Below are 18,990 nucleotides of genomic sequence, written 5' to 3'. Positions count from 1 at the left end.
AGCAGAGTGAGGGCAGAATCTGGGCCTGGAACATTTAGTTAATCAAACTGTGTTCCAGTAGCAGAGCTGATGCTTTTCTACTCCTTACCTTGGTGCTGGAGGAATAAAGCAACTCAAACTAGTCAATTGCTGCAATTCTGAAAACAGATTTTCTGTGCACAAAATTGCCATCTGCACAATCATCCTTTTCCTCCTCAAGCAGCAAACAGCCAGAAGGTACCGAGCCCCCTCTCTGTGCTGCAGAGGGAAGAAACCCAGACATGGCTTTGGTAGCTGAGACCTGACGGTTTTTTTAACCCATTGAAGTATTTTCTAAAGATGCTCTTCTTTCCATGTGCTTGGCTGGTGTTATGGTGACCATGAGTGAATATATCAAGTTACTGGTATGGGAGTAGCCCTGCCAGGAAGCCAGAGGGCATGGTCAGTGCAAACTGTTTTTAGACGCCTGAACAGGCACAGCTCTAAGCTGGGTGCCTGCTAAGTTAATAAAAGGACTAAACACTATTTCTCCTACCTCCTGTGTGTGGACAGAACACAGCCTGTATCTGAGGCAAGCCTTACTCCTGAGTTGATGTCACGCTTGGCTAATTGTCCCTTACAACATTGTGTAAATAGCAATACTCTAAAACTATGGTTAGAATTTTTGAGCTTGGGTTCTGCTAGAATTTGAGGAGAGGACTTTGAAAAACTGAAAGGGGAGGAACTAAGAAAAGAAGCAAAAGAGAAATGCCCCAACATGGGAAATTTTTATGAAAAAGATGTGATCAATTCATTCTCAAAGTTAAAGAAAATGAGCAGAGGGAAAGCTGCCCCTACTTGCTTTCTTCTTAATGCTGAAAAATATCTATTCCTTGCTTCATGAGGGAAAGAAAATTACTTGAGTCAGGAAAATCAAGATAGGAAGGTGACCTGCCAATTTATTTATTTTACTCTTTGCATGGTAGTATAAAAGATCCAGCTGCAAAGTGTACTGGTTTGTAAACTGAGCCACTCCACTAGAAATTGTTCAGATTAAAAATGCTGAAAAACCCTGATCACCATCCCAAATAATAAAGTCCAGTATTTTATTAATTATAAGCCCCATGCTTTTCTCCTATTCCCAGATCATATAAGTGATATGTCAGTCAGGGATATAAGTGATATATGCCACTCATATAAGTGGCAGCTTTTAGGTAAATTTCCATAATTTCATACATAATTTTTATTAAAAGGTATTTAAATACACAAGTCTCTTAGGTTTTCTTATAAACAGTAGAGGACATGAAGTGTTCTCTTGTACCGAAATTTATGCCTTTTTTTCTTTTTTCTTTTGAATTGTTAGAGCAATGTTAGAAACCTGATAGTGTGGGAACAGTTGTATCTTGGCTGTATGTGGTATTCATTTGTAAGAGTAGTGATACAGAATTGTTCAACTAATTAAGACATTGATAAAGCATCTTGATAAAGGATGCCATTCCTCTCTTATCTAAACTGATTTGATTCTGGGTTTCTTGCTGAGTTGAGCATCCAACCCAAGCACAGTTAAGACCATGGGTACTGAGAAGACCACAACCACCACTGCTGATTCATTCACTGCCATGCTCATCTGGCATAGGAGCTGCTCCCCAGCCTTTTCCTCCCATCCCTTTCACAGGTTGTTGTCTGCCAGGGACAGGATTCTCTCACCAGATCTCTGGCTTCATCCCCATCTCACTGGTACCTCTCTCAATAGCCTAATTTTGGCTCTGAGCTACATCTAGTGCTTAGATAGGATAAGATTTCAGCCAGATGGATTATGAACAACATTTTCTTTTCAATGTTCTTGGCTCCAACCCCACAGAAGGTTGCTTTAGCCCAACAGAATGGCCTAACAGAGAAGTTCCATCCTTCAGACAGCTGAGCCAGTTGCCTTACTTTAGCACGCAGTGTAATTATTGTGCATGTTCCACAGAAGGCTTTCCACCCACAGCTTCTGTTTTGCACCTGGAATCTGAATGTGTTGCTGACATCAGGGCCCCACAGTGCCTTATACAGGCAGATGAAGGCATTAAGAATCTGGACCTTGTACAGTATCCTAAATAAACCATCTTTCACTTCTTGTGTTTCACCCTGATAAGAGAATATAATGTCTGTGCTCCACTGAGCTCTTTGCTGGTGAGTGAAACTCAGTGTGAAGCTTATAAATTCATTCAAATTGATAATATGACTTTTTCCCACCTTGATTCAGATTATAAATCAATGAGATCTAGTCCACCACTCCTTATGAGTAATTTTGCAATCACATGTTCATGAGGAAAACTTTTCAGTGAGATTCTTTTCAAGATAAGTCTTTGCCAGCTATTGGAAGTGTGATCATTGCAGAACCACTAACATTTTTCTGCTCTGTATCAAATGCATCACAAATCTGCCCAGCATCTTTGTCAATCATTTAAAGTGCAGCAGACAAAAATAATTTTCTTAGAATTATTACTGGAAGAATTTATGGTCTCTTATGAAGTGAGAGTGATTTTGATATATGAACAGCATTGGGAGAAACTGCCAGTGAAAACTCACACCAGACCTGTGTAATATTCTTGTCTCGCAGGAAGTAGTGGGAGTAGTATGTGATAAAGAGTTGTTCACAAGTCAGAATCCTTAGGAGCTCTCTAGATGACTCTTCCTGCATTTTGTGATATTCTGCTAAGAGAAAGTTCCTCTTTCCCCTTCTTGAGCCTTTTTATGTCACAAACTGTGCACACAAAGGCATGTGTGTAACAGCTCACACTGGTTGCTCAGCAAAGGATGTACAGTAGGATCAGTTACAAAACGAAGGTTCCACTCATGATGGTGGCTACAACTACAAATCTCAGTGCAAAATAGTGGTAATTATTAAAAGAAAGATATTCTTAAAACTGTCTCCGTTGTTAAAGGCTAATTTATTTTTCCACATTATAATGAGATGAATACCAGAGAAGTCTTCACTCACAGCTTAACTGGAACCACACTTTTCATCATGAAGTATACAGCCCACAAAAAATTTGTATTCCAAGTTTGTGCAGAGGCCCTGTTGTTCCAGACTGTACCTCTTTTCCGGAAGTGTGCAGTGACAAGCTCTTCAGTGTGCTTATTACTGTACAACACTGTAACCAACTGATGTTTATTATTGGCTGTGCATTGGGTCAGTGCAGAGTTTCACCACAAGGTACATCCTGGTACGGGCTGTGCCTGAAGGGCACTATCCCTCATGGAGCAGCTTAGTGGGGATAAGAGCCTGCATCTTAATAAGGATGTGCTGAGCATCCACCTCAGCCTCAGGGGAGAGCAGGTAAAGTGGCAAGTCCTGTCCTTGTAGTCTCCAAATACATCTACTCTTTATTTGTACCTGGCCTTTTTCCAAGCCTCTGTGGTGGAGGAAATCCTCCTCATGTCCTGCCTGACTTCATATGGCTGCACTAAGGCCAACTGAAATTACTGGTATGTGTATTATGCAGAATAATTCCATCTATGTAACATAATAAATACATGTGTACTATACCTGTTATGTTCATAGAGCAAAGATGCAGCCATAAAAATATGCACCAGACTGCTCTGTACAAAGAAGACAGATGGTATTTATTCTATATTAATTAATATTGCATGCAGAATTTCCTCCTTCTTTAAATATCTTGAACATCCTTTCTCAAAATTTAAATGTACACATATCGATTTTTTTTGTTTTGACAGCTGCCTGTTGTATTTTATCTCCATTCAGCATAGGTGGCCTTGGTTAGTTCTTACAAGTGCTATCTGGTGAATCTTCAGTCTACCTGTCATTATTACAGTTCTCCTTTCTACTTAAATCAAGTTAATCAATTGATTTAATCAATTTAAAGATGGAAAGCAAACAACAGTGCAAACACTCCTGAAATTTGGAGAGTTAATAAATTAGGTTTGACAGGATTTGTGTCTGCAGGTTTTGGCTTCACTGGCCATCACCTTATTTAATAGTTTGTTTTTTCTCAGTCACATGTTTCAGAATAACATTACAGATAAGGACGAAATACAGCCACTGCTGAAATTCTATTGTTCAGTGTGACTTGCTCACAAATGCTCCTGGAGACATGTGGTCTTTGCCTGCCATCGTAGTTTTATGCTGGAACATTTCTGCCTTACAACTAGAGCCACACATAGACATGGCTAAAAACAAAACAGCAATGGCACTATCATGGATATTCCAATCACATTGCTTTAAGGGATATTTTAAAGGAAAGTAGGCCAAAAACTTGACCTATTTTAAAAGACATGGCAATCTGTTCTTTTAAAAAATCTTTCACACTTCATTGAGTCCTTCACTGTCTCCTATACCATGAAAAATATTGTACAGTAACAAGATTCAGAATTATTCTCTCTACTGTTACCCATACAAACAGATATTGCAAACTGAAATCTGCAGTTTAACAAATTAATTTTTCTCCATCACTGATCTTGAAAAAGAAACCATCTTAAAAATTACCAAATGCATACATTGAATTAATTAGGTGTAACTAACTAAAACTGCTACATTACTGCACCTTATAGTGCCAGTTGCAATGGATCCATTTGGCAACCAGGAAGTCTTAGGATCCGTCAAGGATTTTGCTTCTAGGACTTCAATGTTTTGAATTTGAAAAGCAGAAGCAGTGAGCCATATTTCTCAGTTATTTTGCTGTTTGAAATCTGGCTGTGAAACTCTGTTTACTTTGTGTTGGACTCCTGCCAGAGGAGGCCTGGTTTTAGCAGATGGTCGTGGAGCGGAGGCCAGACGTTTCCTGCTGCGTCCTGACGAGGCACTGATAGCAGCGCTCCCAGGCACAGCACCGATGCCTTCAGCAGCCACAAGGATGGAGAGCAGGCGCTGCTGACAGAAAGGTTGTGGAGAGTCCATGAATCAGCCCCTGGGGCTAAAGACTTTGTGGAAAAGAGGGTCCTGAAATGGTGCTCAGAGGTGGTGGAGCTGTCAGACAGAAGATGAGCAGGGGAAGAGCTGGAGTTTTGACCAAGAGGAACTGAAGTGTAAAAACCAGATGGGCATAAAGCAGTACTGAGGAGTGTGATTGCTTTGATCTTTGACAGGACACTTCTGTCTTGTCAAGAAGAGACTTGAAAGAAGAAGGTCCCAATGGAAGGCTTTACTGTGGTGTGGGTTTACCTGTCTGCTCTACAGTCACTGTGTGCAGGCAGCATTTTCCTTTCCCCCAGTTCTGGGGTGGGGGGACAACTTCTCTCAGAACAAATATCCTTAATATGTCCTCAGGCTGGGTTTGATCTTTTAAGATGCTGCCTGCTCTCAAGATGGGGAATCAAAAGGCAATGCCACAATCGCAAGCACTTGAGTATCACTGGATTGCTGCCTTGGCAATTTGCAGCAAAAAGAGAAAATGCAAACAAATTTCTCAGGAGGCTGTATGGCTTGGAAATCTTCCAGAAATCCTTCAGGCATCAGTAAGATTAAGGACATCCATAGTTTATTTGGGGATTCAGATCTTGAACCATGTAGCTAAAATTCATGGTTCCCATGCCATATGGCTCTGTGTTTGGGGATTTGGTGCTCTCCCATTCCCTGCTATCAGATACCTGGAGCCACTGCATTGTGTGTCAAGCTAATTTGGGTAATGATTTTGTGCAGGTGGCGAGGCTCCTGTGAACTGCTGACCCCTTCCTTGCACTCCAGCCAATCTGCAGGTAGGCAATGTTGGATTTTGAATGCTTGTGCCTTTCCAGTTTAGTACCAGATCTCAATAGGAAAGAAATCCCAGGAAGACTGAGGAGTTGATTGCTTTGTTACATGTCACTTGCATGTATTTCTCCCTCCTTGCTATTATTCACTCAGAATCTCCCCAAAACTGAGTCTCTGGGTCAGCATAAGAGACAGCTAACAAGATCAGGCATCTGCATAGGGGTCTGACTGAAAATATTTTTCCTTGAGCTTCTACCTGTAGAGCATCAACATTCAATAACCTCAAAAATGGGGAAAAAATGGTTTAAAACCTCATTCAGCCAAGTACCAAATTTTGGTATTACTTTCAGTGAGATCCCTTCCTTCCTACTTCCTACTTAACAGTCTTGATAAGACAGGACAGTCTGAATCACCAGTTTCATCACCCCACTTGTCATCTTCTGTGTAGTTTTCTTAGGCTGTAGTAGTTGCTGCCTTTTTCTACCTTATTGACTTCTTCCAACTTGAAGACAAGAATGCAGTATCTAGGAACACCACACTCCATTTTTAACAGCTCAGCAGCTGAGTTCATTTGACATTGCACTGAGACAAAGATTCATTGTACTCTACAGAGAAGACAGTCTACAGAAATTAAGTTTCAAAGTATCTGTATAATCAAAGAACATGGATAGACCTTCATCATAACTTACGGAATGCAAGTGATCTATGTCTTACCCAAGATGCAAAATGCCACATCCTCCTCTGACCAGCCATGGAGCCATAGCCGGGCTGGGAGCCTGGGCCTTGCTGTCTTGCACCTCCTGATCATCCATATCCTCAGAGAGGAGGGGCTCCATAGCCTGTTCATTAGCACCCTAAAGCTGCCATGCAGAGGTCTGAAACCTGTTTCCATCACTAGGCAGGGGGGTGGTTAATGCTCTTCCTTTGCTGGAGAAGGACTCATGATCACGGGGCCTACCTGAGACTTCCCCAGCACGTTTTTAACATTTCCTGTTATTTGCCAAGTGACCATACTGTGCCCCACACAATGCTTATTCCCACTCCAAACACATGCTGCAAGACCCAGCAAAGCTTAGAAAATTTCTGGTCAAGCAAGCTTTCATTGTAATTAAAGTAGCCCCCTTTTCACTGCCCAGTTTAACACAGACCAGTTTCTTCTATCAGCTGGGATGATGTGGGTTTGAAGCTAGGCAAACTGGCTTTTGTTTGTTTGTTTGTTTTTTAATAGTTGAAACCATAAAAGCTGAAGTTTTCTTTAAAATTTTTTAGGTGAATTACTAGGTATTGCACTTTGATTTTACAGATACTACACTTGAATGGAGATAAGAAAATAAACAGAACCAGAGTGAAATGTCTTTGGCATAGCTCAGGATACACAGAGACAGACATCCCTAGGGAAGAAGAGTTGCAAAGAGGCATCAAAATGGAGTTCACTGAACTGGCGTTTAAAGCTTTTGGGAAGTGTCTTTTTTTAGCAAGCCTTTAAAGTCAATTATCCTCAGAGAATGTGCTTCATGTTTGTCTTGAGAATAAAGATAGTGAGATTTCATAATGTATCTGGCTCATAACTCTGAGTGTGCAGGTCCCCTGGCCCTGTGCTAGACAAGAGGAGGCAGATCCCTCTCTATGGACAGGAGAGTGGGAAAAGCGCCTTCCCCTCGGTGCTGGCTGCAAGCTGGAGAAAGGGCAGCGAGGTATTCCTCCTTGAAAGTGAGAGACACTGTATTCCCCAACTGTCAGACACAATTCATTATGGAAAAAAACAAAACAAAGCCATGCTAAAGTACAGCAGAGAAAATCCTGGAAAAGAGGTTAGACAGTACTAAGCATAGTCAAGCATAACTTTTCCCCACAGAGAAGGCTTGTGTTAGGTCCAAAGCTCCAGAAATGGAGGGAAAATAAACAGAGCTTTTGGAATTAACCTGGCAAACTGGAGTTGGCTCCCACCTGTCACAGGACTGCACAGTGGAGATCATCCTCATGCAGACAGCTGGCTCTTTCTCCAAAACAGCTCTTTCATTCTCTTTTGAAGATCATCCTCTGATGAGTATGTCTGTCCAGCATGGGAGACTTGCAGTGCTTTTGAGATAGAAAAGACAGAAATTTTAGAACTAGTACAGCAATATCAGTTCCTAGACAAGTAAAATCTGCCTGCAGAAGGAGAGAGAAAGCCCCCACCTACTCACAGTTCAGCTGCTGTGTTCTTCAGCAAGGGCAGATGTTTGGAAAGTGGGAGAGAACAGGAAAGATCCTGGTCCTGCCAACACTAGTCTGGTTTCTGGCATGCTTAAACTTTCACACATGTCTTTCTTTACAGTAATGGGACTTAAATTAACTCCTATTAAAATTAACTCCTTTGTATTACTTTTGGAGTGTTTCTTATACAGTGGTGACCAGGAGCTAAATCTTTGCATTAAATCAAGGTTTGCAGAACCATTTTGTACAAGAACTCCAGCAGATGTTGTAGTGGTCCTTGGTGGATAATCCCTGGAGATGTCAAGTCAGTCCATTTCATAGCTGTTCATCTCATAGCAGTTAAATAATTCTCTTCAGCATCTTTAAGTGAATTCTGGCAGCACGAGCTCTTTGTCAACACAGTAATTCTGGATCTATTTGTTCTTTGCTGGAGTTACACATGGCCATGTAAACTGTGTATGAGTTGCCACCATCTTTGCCCATTTTGTACAGGTGCATGGGACTGTACAAAACAAGAGGTAAATTCAGGTGGTTGTGTGGGAGGCAGCCAAAATGGCCCCCATTTATGAGCCTACAAAGGGCAGGACTCCCCGCTCAGCGTGGACACAGGCACGTAACAGACCCATGCCAACCACAGGAAAGCACCTCGGGAGAATTACTCCTAAAAGGAAAAGGCTCGTGGAGAGCAGAGTGTGAGCTTCTCTGTTGTACTTATACACAACACAGCCCTGTTTCTTCTAGGTATCACACTGTGAAAAAATGTTAAATTTTCATTTACTGCTAGGCCTGAGAAGGAAATCTCTTCTTTACACAAAAGAGGACCTCGATCTTATTTTGGGCTTTTGTGGAATCTTATTTTGGGCCTGATGCTCAAACCTAGCAATAACAGGCTTATACTTGAAAGACTTCACACCAAAAGGCACAGAAAAAAAAAGAAAAAATGTTTGATTGATGGAGAGATATGGGAGCATAAACATAGCTTTTGAAGCCCATGGACTATTTTGACCACAGAATTGCAACCTGGGGGGTCTGGCTCACTAGTTTAATCTCTGTGCCAGTTTAATCCTGTTCTGCCCTAAAACACCTGGTGTGATTTCAGGGTGGCACTGGTGGCCCTCGGGTGCCAGCCTGTCATGGTATTGCAGATTTTGCTGAAGAGAAGTGACTCTTTTTTTTTTTTTGGTCACATGATGCCCACACAGCTGTAAATAAACATGATTAAAAGTACATGTCTGGGAACTAAATCCATGAGGAGCTAAATAATAAACTTGTCTCCCAGCTGCTGGTTTAGACTGAAAGCAACACTGAAATGATGTGTAGTTTTTACAATTTATTGTAATGGTCTGTAATCCTGCATCCTGATGTACATCTGTTGAATTTTATTCTGAGGTGTAGGGCCATCAGTTTCAGTCTGGGACAATATATAGGCATTGGCCAGAATGATTTTATGGCTTGGATCTCCATGGGTTAGGATCTGACCAGGCAGATGTGACAGAGTCCAACAAAAGATCTCAACAGAAGCAACCCTGGCTGTGTTGATACAGTTGCTATTAAATGGAAATTGCCACAAAACTAGAAAATGTCACCAAGGACATTCACCCTTGTCTTCCTGTGCCAGTTTTCCTGCATACTGATGTAGTTTTCTTGCAAAAAAAGCATAGCAGTTAGGATTTAAAATTGATTACTTTTCTGTTTACTTCTGATTAAAATTTTTACTTGTGGGTTTTTTTACTTCCTTATTTTTTAAACGACCTTCAGAAATTTTCAATTATCATTAAAAAACATTTTTAATAAGAGGCAGGAACAAGAAAGCTTAGGGTTTTTTTGGTTCTAATGAGAGGTTTTTTAAGGGGAAGATCACCATCATTGTCATAGCCATTAATGTTCTGATTTTGAAGCAGTGGAGACGTAAGCAAATATTTATTTTTGAAAGGCCTTTGCTTCGGTTGATGACAAAATGCTCATCTCCTAAATTTAGCAATGCTGTGTCTCCATGTGTATATTTATATTATTAGTCACCTTTAAGCCCACATTTTCTGTGATCAGCACAGGCTAGGGAGTCACTGCATCCTTGTGTCGGAGAGGGTACCTGCATGTCCACGCCCCTGCCAAGTGGGCCGAGTGTCCAAGTTGTGAATTCCAGTGGGAACAGACTGGAACTGGAACGGCTGGGAAAAGAGGGGCAGCAGGGGTGCAGCTTGAGCAGGCTCTGTTACCATAACCCTCGCGGGAAGAGAAACAATAACCATGGAATATCCAGAGTTGGAAGGCACCCACATGGGTTATCAAGTCCAACTCCTAATAATGACTTTAATAATGGTCACCTTGTATTATAGTCCCTCAATTTAGGTATTTACCTGTCCACTATCTCAGGCTGTGCAGCTCCTCTGGATTTTTTTATTAAAAGCCACGATCCCAAGGAGCAGAAATACGGCTTGTACCTGTAGTTTAGAGAAAGCAGTTGTGGTAAGCTGCACAATTTAAATTTTGGGAAAATGTTTTCATAGAAAGGTTGTGGGACTAATGGCAGCCCGGCCGCACTTACGTCTAGGGGACACACAGGAAGCCTGAGGGCAAGCGATGGCCCGGCCTACCGCCGCCTGTGCCGGCGTCTGCCTTCCTCAGGGCCATGTGAGCACGGCGGCACTTGTTATTTTGTTTCGAGGCGCGGCGGAGGGCGGGCCGGGCGCGGGGGCTGCGGGGCGCTCCCGGCCGCGGTGCCGCAGCTGATGTAATGCTGCTGCCGCCGCAGCGCCTTCACGTGTCTGCGGCGCGCCCGGACAGCGGGGCAGAGCGTGTGCCGCGCGGGGTGTGCGCTGTGCCACACGGGGCCACGCACACACACACTCGCACACACGTGTTATTTGCGCCGCCGGGCCGCTCCGGGCGCAGTCCAGCCCCTCCCCACCGCCGCGGGGGTCCCGGGGCTGGCGGGGGGGCCGCGCCCCCCCCTCTGGCTGCGCCCGCCCCCCCCGGCCCCGGCCGCGGCCCCGGCCCCGGCCCCCTCCCCGGCGGCGGCGGCGGCGGCGCGGGGCGGCCCGTGTGTCGGGCACGCCGAGCCTGCGCACTCGGCGGCCGGGCGGGCACGGCGGCCGCGGGGCGGGGAGCGGCGCGGGGGGGGCCGGGCCAGGTGCTGCTGCGGGGCGGGGGGGGGGGGAGCGACCCCGCGTGGGGGGGGGGGGGGCGGGGCGCCAGGCGCCGAGCCGGGGGCCGGGCTCGCCATCCTGCGGCGTAGCGGCGGGACGGGTTCCGCCCGTGATGTCCCCCGGGCAGCGGGGGAAGGCGACTCACTCGAGCGCTGCGGCAGAGGCCTAGTGCGGCCAGCGCCGCTCGCGTCCCATGGCCGAGGAGCAGCAGCCGGAGGGGGGGCAGCCGCCGCGGCGGCTCGCCGGCCCCCCCGCGCCCGGCGGGGCCCTGCCGGCCCTGGTGCCGGGGCTGCAGGGCGGCGAGGCCAGCGCGCTGCAGCACAAGATCCGCAGCTCCATCTGGTAAGGGCCGGGCCCCGGGCCGTGGGAGCGGGGGAAGGGCCGGGGGGCTGCGCGGGCGCGGCGCGGCCCCTTTGTGCGGGCAGCGCGGAGCACACGCGTGTTCGCGGGCCGGGGTCGCGGCCGGGCCGTGGCCGCGGGCGGTGCCGCCCGGACAGGACCAGCCCCGTGTGCGGGCGGGCGGCGGCGCTGCCCGGCTGCGGTGGGCGGTGGGCTCGGGTCACCTGCCGCAGGCGCTGCAACAGGGCGCATCTTCCGCGGCCCGCTGCGCTCCCGGCCGTGTGTGGAGCGCGCACATGAGCGCCCAGCACGGCGCTGGTGCAGCGGGGGATGCGGAGCCGGGCAGGAAGGGTGCGATCGTCCAGCCTCCTGTAAACCTCTGCTCTCCTGAGGTCCCGGTCAGGCAGTTCAAATGCAGTTTTGACTGGATCTCACGATGGTTTTCAAGTTTCTGCATAGGAATCCAGATTAATTTTTGTTGATTTTTTTTTTTTTCCTAAAAATTCAACTTCCTAGTAAACCAGCATTTTATTTAAGATTTTTTGTTTTATGTGTATAGAGGGAACGAGGTGAATCGAGTTTAGCTTGCCGCAAATAAAGCACTTTGTTGTTTGGGTTTTTTTTAGTATCTGCAAGAGGCTGTCACCTGCAGCATTTGTATTTTATGTATGTTTTTAAAAGCTGGTTTTGGCTGAGGGCACTGATAAAGAGTACTGAAAGTTGGGAGTTGTAAATACAGGTTACTTGTATAATGTTTTCCTTTATATACACACACACCATGTGTATTTTATACATATACTCATCCCAATAAAAACACACTGATCTAGCCTGCATATTACGTCATATTACAGTTAGATTGTGTGGTTTGAATGGATGTCACTAGAAAATAAAGAGAATCTAAATATAATTTTACCTTCAGATTTTTTTATTGTATGGCATACTGAAATAGCATTTATTATTTGGATGGTGGTTGTTTTGTTTTCATTTATTTTAACAGTACATAATAGTTCATTCTCCTTAATCCACACTTGCTATCTTTTGTTTTGGTGTTCTCTGCAACGTGACCTAGAGAAAGAATATGAACTGCAGAATTTTCTGTCTTTTTGAATCATAAAATCTTCCCACCTTCCTAATATATTATGGTATTTAGTGATGGTCTTTTCATGTTTCCTTCTCTTTGCATGAACCTGCTATTTGGAAATGAGCCTCGGAGAGCATGTTTACATTGCATTCAGATTAGGTATCATGTCCAAGTTGAAGACAAAATGGCTACTAAGTAAAACCTCTGCTTTCATTGTGGGTTTTCTTTTCAAGGGAAAAGAGTAGATATGTTAGCTTCTGAAATGAAAACTGCTTGTTTGATTCAGGTGATATTGGTGAATAGCCCAAGCCCATGTTTGGTACAAAGGAATGAAGCGTTTTGCCTGGGGTGAGTGGCTCGCCTGGTGCCAAGTGCCTGTGACCAGCAGAGGTTTTGCCAGCACCTTGCAGCCCTGTATCCTGGTGCTTTCATAGGCGTTCCTCACCTTCACAGAGTGTTCCTCCTGGCTACCTGCTTCCTGCATCGGGCTTCAACTTCCCTGCTGCTCTCAGGCAGCATCCGTTCCTTGCAGGTTGTGCTGTTGAAATGCAGTATTTGAAGATAAAATTATTTTTTTATAAGAAAACGTTTTCTTTCCATATCTTCAAATCTTACATTTCTCTATTGTGACTAAGCAGTCTTCATTTGAGGTTGGAGTTTAACGTTAATTTGCATCTTCCTGGAGATGCAGTGGTTGTTTTGGCGTGGCAAGGATGAGGAGCGCTGCCAGGGTCGTTGTGCACACTGCGCCCCAATAAACAGTGGAAGGTCTCCTGTACTGGCTGTCTGGGGTTTGCTCTCTTCAGTGGGTGCTGGTGATGGATAAATGGGCAGGAGAGGTTGTGGAAGGCCAGTTGTGAAGATGGCAGTGCACTGCTGTTAGCAGAATGAGGTGTAATGTGCAGAGCAGAGCTTCTTCCTCTTTTCGTCTTCCCTCCTCTTCCTCCCCTCTTCCCCTGCTGTGCCAGTTGCATGTGCTGGCAGGTTGGTGCATTCAGTTCCCCCTTTGCTGCTTTGGTTTAGCACATCCATGTCGCTACTCTTCTCTGTTGTTTTCCCCCTACCTCCTTTTTTCCTACACGTGTTTGTGCATAGTGGATGGAGGCTTTTAGTTGGTTGTGTTTGTTACAAGTTTTGTTTGGTTGGTTTTTTAAAAGGTTTCAGTCTTCAGATTGTATTGTCAATGAAATAGTGGTATAGCAAAATATAGCAGCTACGTAAATGCTGGACTTGAGGATCACAAACAAGTCTGTGCTTGTCCCTCCACTTTACAGACAAATATAAATATAGAGAGTGATGCAGGCCACGAGTGGGACAATGAGCTAATCATTATCTCAGCTCGTGCTTATTTTATTCTGTTCATTAAATTAAAATGTAGTTTGACAAAACCATATTAAGTAATTGTGTAAATGTGGAGTCTCTTATATTGAAACAATAGTTTAAGCCCTGCTGATTACATTTGCAGGCATGGTCAGTATAGGTACTGAAGACTTAAAATTATGCTTTTTAGGTGTCCAGTTTGTTGCGTTTGGTTTTGGGTTGTTTTTTTTTGGGGGGTGTTTTTTGGCATATAAGGTGACCATTAGTTTGATCCGAGGAGGGGAAGATAAGAGTGACTTAGCTGTGCTTAAAAGCAAATCAGGAAGTATTTATTTGCATTACAACATCACATACAGGTATTTAACTGCTATTTGGTTACAGTAATTGAAGCTCATCACTGTCTACCTGTATTTGTGTCCTGCCTGCCCCTCTTGAGCACATGCAGCAAAGTGGTGTCTGGTTTTGTTTTGTGCTGTGTGTGTGAGTTGCTGAGGCGGTTGGATGTGTTCTTACGGTGTGGGTGAAGCGGGCAGAAATAATACTGGATGTCTTTTCCCATTGACGGATTAGAAGTCTAGACAGAGAGAACACGTCTTTGGGAGCCCAGCCTGGCTGATTAGTGTCAGCATGGGCAGGTTTGTAAATTGCCCTGGTCTTCGCTGGACACTGGGCCTTAATCTGCGTGTTTTTATTTCTCTTTAGATTCGTTAAAGCTTTCATATTTATTAATAGCTTTTTGTCCAGACGTTGGAGCCCGAGGCGGGAAAACCTCCCTAGTCAGCTGTCTGAGCATATAGACTAATGGGGTTTCACTTATTTCTTCGGGTGAGGGTACTGTATTACCCAATGTGTGTTGTTTGTATATGATGTTTTTGTACCCAAACATATGGTGGTGAAGACGGAGTCTACTCAGTATCACATTGACTTGCCAAGGAAAATCTTACAGCTGAAGACAGCCAGCAAAGTATGGATGTAAAAGCAGCGTGGCACAAGGATTGAGATGCGGAGATGGCCAAGGGAGGATGGTGTCAGCTGAGGGTCTGTCATCACTGGCATAAAAGGAAAAGACCAACAGTTTTAGGCAATTTAATCCCTCCGCTGACTGTATTAATCTGAAATCCAGTAGCTGTGAACATTGAAGGAACGGACAGGTTTGTTTTCTTGTTCACTGTTGCGAATAACTGGTGATGGTTCTGCAATGAGCACTTGTTTACCATTGTAAATAGTAATCTGGTGCTTGCATCTTGGCATAGGTTTGCCCTAGCTTCTTTCACCTTGCCTGCATCTCAGCTCTTTTTGTCATAAAGACATCTGTTAGGATTTGAATATAGCAATTCTACTTGAGAGATTAATTTCTCTCCTTCCCCGCCCTAGTGTCTCATGTGTAAACCAATCTGAGGACCAGTCAGTGTGGAGTGGCAAACACAAAGCACTGCATTTGCAGCCATTTCAACTGGATGTGGGTGTGGGTTTCAGACCCATCATTTTTGTCCTCAAATCGCTCTTCTAGCCAGAAGTTGCATTGGAAAACCACATGAGCTGGTCTGGGCAGTGCCGAAATTGTGTCCTAATGCCCAGTTTGTCTCATGTTGAAGGAGGAGTAGAATTGAATTGTGCCCGTGTTACTTTTTGGGCTGTTGGTGTTGTGCTAGAAAACCAGATTAGCTGATTGTAACACAAGTGTGTTCTAATCTTTGGAAGGCTCCATTCGTTTTTATGACTTAAAACATTCCTGCTCCCTCCTACAGTTGCATCCATCACTCCTCATTAGGCATTGTCAGCAAGCGTGGATCGTCACTTAGCTGTTGGCAGAGCAAATGTTCTGCAACTTGGGAAATGCCATTGAGGTTTTTCATAATAGAAATTGCTACTTATTTGTATAGTTAGGTCAGCAGAAAAAATGATTGACAGTCTTGATATTTTTAATAAAATGCCTGGCAATGAAGAGGGACGCTTGAGGGGTATGTGTTTCAGGCTTTTAGCAAATGCAGATGGATATACCTTTCTGGTAGCTTTCTTCTGCAGTTGAAATTTCTGTATGCATTTTTTCAAAAATAAGTATTTCTTGAGTCAGTTTGGATTAACATGTAAGCCAGTCCATCTGCATTTTCTCTATTTCTCATAGCTCGGGAGAGGGAGGTGGGAAATAAGAGAAAGAACCCTAACATAACCTTCAGTATTTTGGTAAGTAGCCTGTCAAAATTGAGAGAACTCAATATTTCCTCTGATTACAGAGTACTTGTGGTTATTCTGTACCCCCAGCCCAAAATGCAGTGGATGTCACTCCCTCCTTCATCCTGGTTAATTCATTGTTGGAGGTGGGAAACACAGGTTATAAGTCTTCAATTACAGATTACTGATTTCTGTGGGGAAAATCAAATAACTATCATTGACAGGTGTACAGCCTGCACTCATTTCACTTAATCTATCCAGCATCAGAAGTGTGTTTACCTCTTTTGAAAAAGTACCTTGAGCCACTCAGCTGAGAGATGGTGTGTAAAACTGCAAAGATTTCTTATCACCAAGTCAGTTTTCCCTAGCTTCTTGGTTCTTCTGTTTCCAGGTGATGGTAAAGTTTGCCTGTCCTGAATGTATTTCCTGATATGGTGTATAAGCAGTCAAATACATAGAAAAAAATTGAATAAAAAAAAATTTAGAATAGTTCATGGTGTTTTCAGGGAAGGTCACCCCTCCTTGGGCAAAGCATTTAGCAGCTTGTCATTCTCCTTCACACTCTGCTTCCCCAAATGGACAGGAACAGAAAGTGGAATTTGTTTCATTTCACTCCACCTGGTTTTGTACAAGTTCCCATGTAATTACTGTGGAGGAAAAAAAATGCATTTCTGAGGTGAGGGCTAGCTCATGGGAAAGATTTTTCCATGAAACAATCCATCCGATCACTTCATGTGCCTAATTCTCTGACTGCAAACAAATTTTAAACCAGGGTGTAACCATCTGTGGTGCAGAACTGAACTGGGCAAAATAAATCCTATACCCTTTGTCCCTTTCTCAACTTCACTTCTCCTGGAGATGGCCTCTGTGGGTTGTTCGGAGACCTTCCACTCCTCTGAACAAGGGCCAGGTACACCCTTTATCTGTTACTACACATTCCTGTACACAGAAACTCCTTCTGGGGAAGGCCCCCAGAAGAATTCCTTCTCACCAAAGCAAGGTTCAGAAGCTTTTGCTGTTCCCTGCTGCAGTGCATCCCTGTGCTGCTGGGAAAGCCTCCGAGTGCCGGGAGCAGCAGGTCAGCGGCGCAGCAATCAGAGCCAGGGTGGCGTGGGAGGAGAAGCGACTTTCCAAAATGGGGCACGGCCACCACAGTGGTGCAGTTTCTAGGTCAGCAGGTGTGGAAGCCAATTTGGTCTGCAGGCATTTTTACAAGGTTAGAAAATAAACCTGAGTAAAATGAATGGTGACCTTTATGTAACCTTTGGAGAATGGAGCTGAGGTTTTATTGAATATCCTGGCTCCGAGTTGGAGGGAATAGCTTTGCAGAAAAAAGATCTTTATAAACCTGCATTTAGGAGAGTAGATTTTTTACTCTTGTTTGTGTATTTTGTTTGTTTTTGTTTCGTGGAACAATGGAATCTAAAAACTATATGGGGGGGAAGCACTAGTCAAGTAATAAAAGATTTGGATAAGTTTTACTGATATTCATTTGGAACAAATTTGAGTGCATGCAACTGTTGACTTCACAGCATCAAACATGAAATTCCTTTTTTCATAAACATTTTACTTTCCACTGCAGGAGTTTCTTCATTGAAGCAAGTCAGATATTGTGGTTCAGAGCAGCAGTTATCTAATGAGTCCTTAGTAAGCACAGGATTGTAGGATTGTCATCCCAAGCCTCTGTAGCTGGGTTGCTTGCCAGCTGGGAGAGTTCTACGTTATTTACATGTGTCCGTGTGCCACTGGCAAGTAGGAATCCAAATTTCTACCTTGGAAACTCCCCCTAAAAGTTTCTGGATATTGTATAAATTAATCAGAAAAAAACTGTATAATTGGATGAGATGACAGTCCTGCTCAGGTTGGGGTGATCAGCTTTATACTGAAGCACTGATTAATCTTTTAATTAATTGGAGCTTGGGGTGGTTTTGTTAGTCTTTTTCTCTCTGTGTGTGTGTGTAATTTTGAGAGCAGGGGTTGAGCTTAATGTTTTTATACAGATCCCATAACTTATGTATGTTGCCTTCTCTTGTTACTCTACTCAGCTGCTTGCCAAACAGAAGTATTTGGAGAAGGGCCAGAGCTGCAAAATTCAGATCAGGATCCAAATTTGGATTTTTGGTTCAAGCCTTTCTAATATCTAATATTACAAAACCTCATATATAAATACAGAACTCTTTATTTTTAAACTGTGGCAGTGAGGACAGGGAGGTAGCTTCCTCGCTTCCCTCTGGGGCAGTCCAGGTAGACTGCTGGACTGTGTTACAAAGCTATCAGCAGGTGATTCAAAGGTAGATTCAATAGGTGAAAAGGCAGTGAGTGCACTGTCACCCAGAAAGAGCCTGAGCAAAGGCCAGCACAAATTGGTGCTTTTAAGCCAATGAGAAGAATCCCCTAAATCTAAAAATTTTGGAAGATGTGGGATGTTTTATGGTGTTCCATTAGATCTTTGGGAATTTTGATGGTTTGTTTTGTTTTGTTCTAAATGGAGTTAGCCAGTATCTCAATTTTAATGCTTTCTTGATTTAATGGAAAAAGGATTATCTCTCATCAAGTAGGATGCTTGTTATCGGCTGCTGTGCCATCAACAGGCTTTCAGTAAGCTGCCCAGTGTTTTGTGTTGTTGAATGTTTAAAATTATTAAGACAGTGGAAAAAAGAACATTCAGAACTTCCCAAATATTTTCCTTGTTGCTTCTTTTGAATTGTTTGAGGTTGCTGTGGTGACGTTGTACCTGTCACAGGGTGGGAAGCCGGGTGTTGCTGCAGGACTGGGGATGGGGGTGGCTCTGGCTGGTGGGACCTGCACCTGATGAGTGGCACTGTCTTCATAGCTGGGAGCTGTTGTCCCTCCTCTGCTGTAACCCATGGACATGCTGCATGGCAGCACCTGGCTGCTCCAGGGCAGGATGTGTGTCCCTGGCAGTCTGGGGGGGGGTACCTGTGGTCCTCCACAGTGATGAGTCCCACTCAGCTTTTCCCTGGAGCTGCCTGGGAGTGCCCATTGTCAGGTACTTCAAGTCTGGGGAGAAAATCTTGTTCCTGGGGAGAACTTGTTTATTAAATGAGGCATATTTGTATCTT

General features: G+C 44.2%; 2 protein-coding genes across 2 annotated transcripts in view; one reads left to right on the top strand and one right to left on the bottom strand.

Moving 5' to 3' along the window:
* TEX9 (testis expressed 9) overlaps window positions 1-10,739 on the bottom strand; it is a 47,508-nt gene extending 36,769 nt beyond the window's left edge. Inside the window, exons 1-3 of the mRNA XM_088063171.1 lie at window positions 10,395-10,739; window positions 10,207-10,290; window positions 7,601-7,732 (exon numbers count right to left, since the gene is read on the bottom strand). Coding sequence (XP_087919297.1) covers window positions 7,601-7,635 — 35 coding nt within the window. The 5' untranslated portion in view covers window positions 7,636-7,732; window positions 10,207-10,290; window positions 10,395-10,739. The remainder of the gene's footprint in view (window positions 1-7,600; window positions 7,733-10,206; window positions 10,291-10,394) is intronic.
* A 449-nt stretch (window positions 10,740-11,188) lies between these two features.
* The window catches only part of RFX7 (regulatory factor X7), a 46,011-nt gene continuing 38,209 nt past the window's right edge, over window positions 11,189-18,990 (top strand). The window contains exon 1 of the mRNA XM_088063142.1: window positions 11,189-11,337. Within this exon, the coding sequence (XP_087919268.1) occupies window positions 11,189-11,337 (149 nt within the window). The remainder of the gene's footprint in view (window positions 11,338-18,990) is intronic.

Source organism: Pseudopodoces humilis, chromosome 16 (assembly GCF_049639895.1).
Source record: "Pseudopodoces humilis isolate 2021_Gansu_Grassland_sample_001 chromosome 16, ASM4963989v1, whole genome shotgun sequence".
Classification (NCBI taxonomy): domain Eukaryota; kingdom Metazoa; phylum Chordata; class Aves; order Passeriformes; family Paridae; genus Pseudopodoces; species Pseudopodoces humilis.
This window is presented reverse-complemented; position numbering and strand designations above follow the sequence as displayed.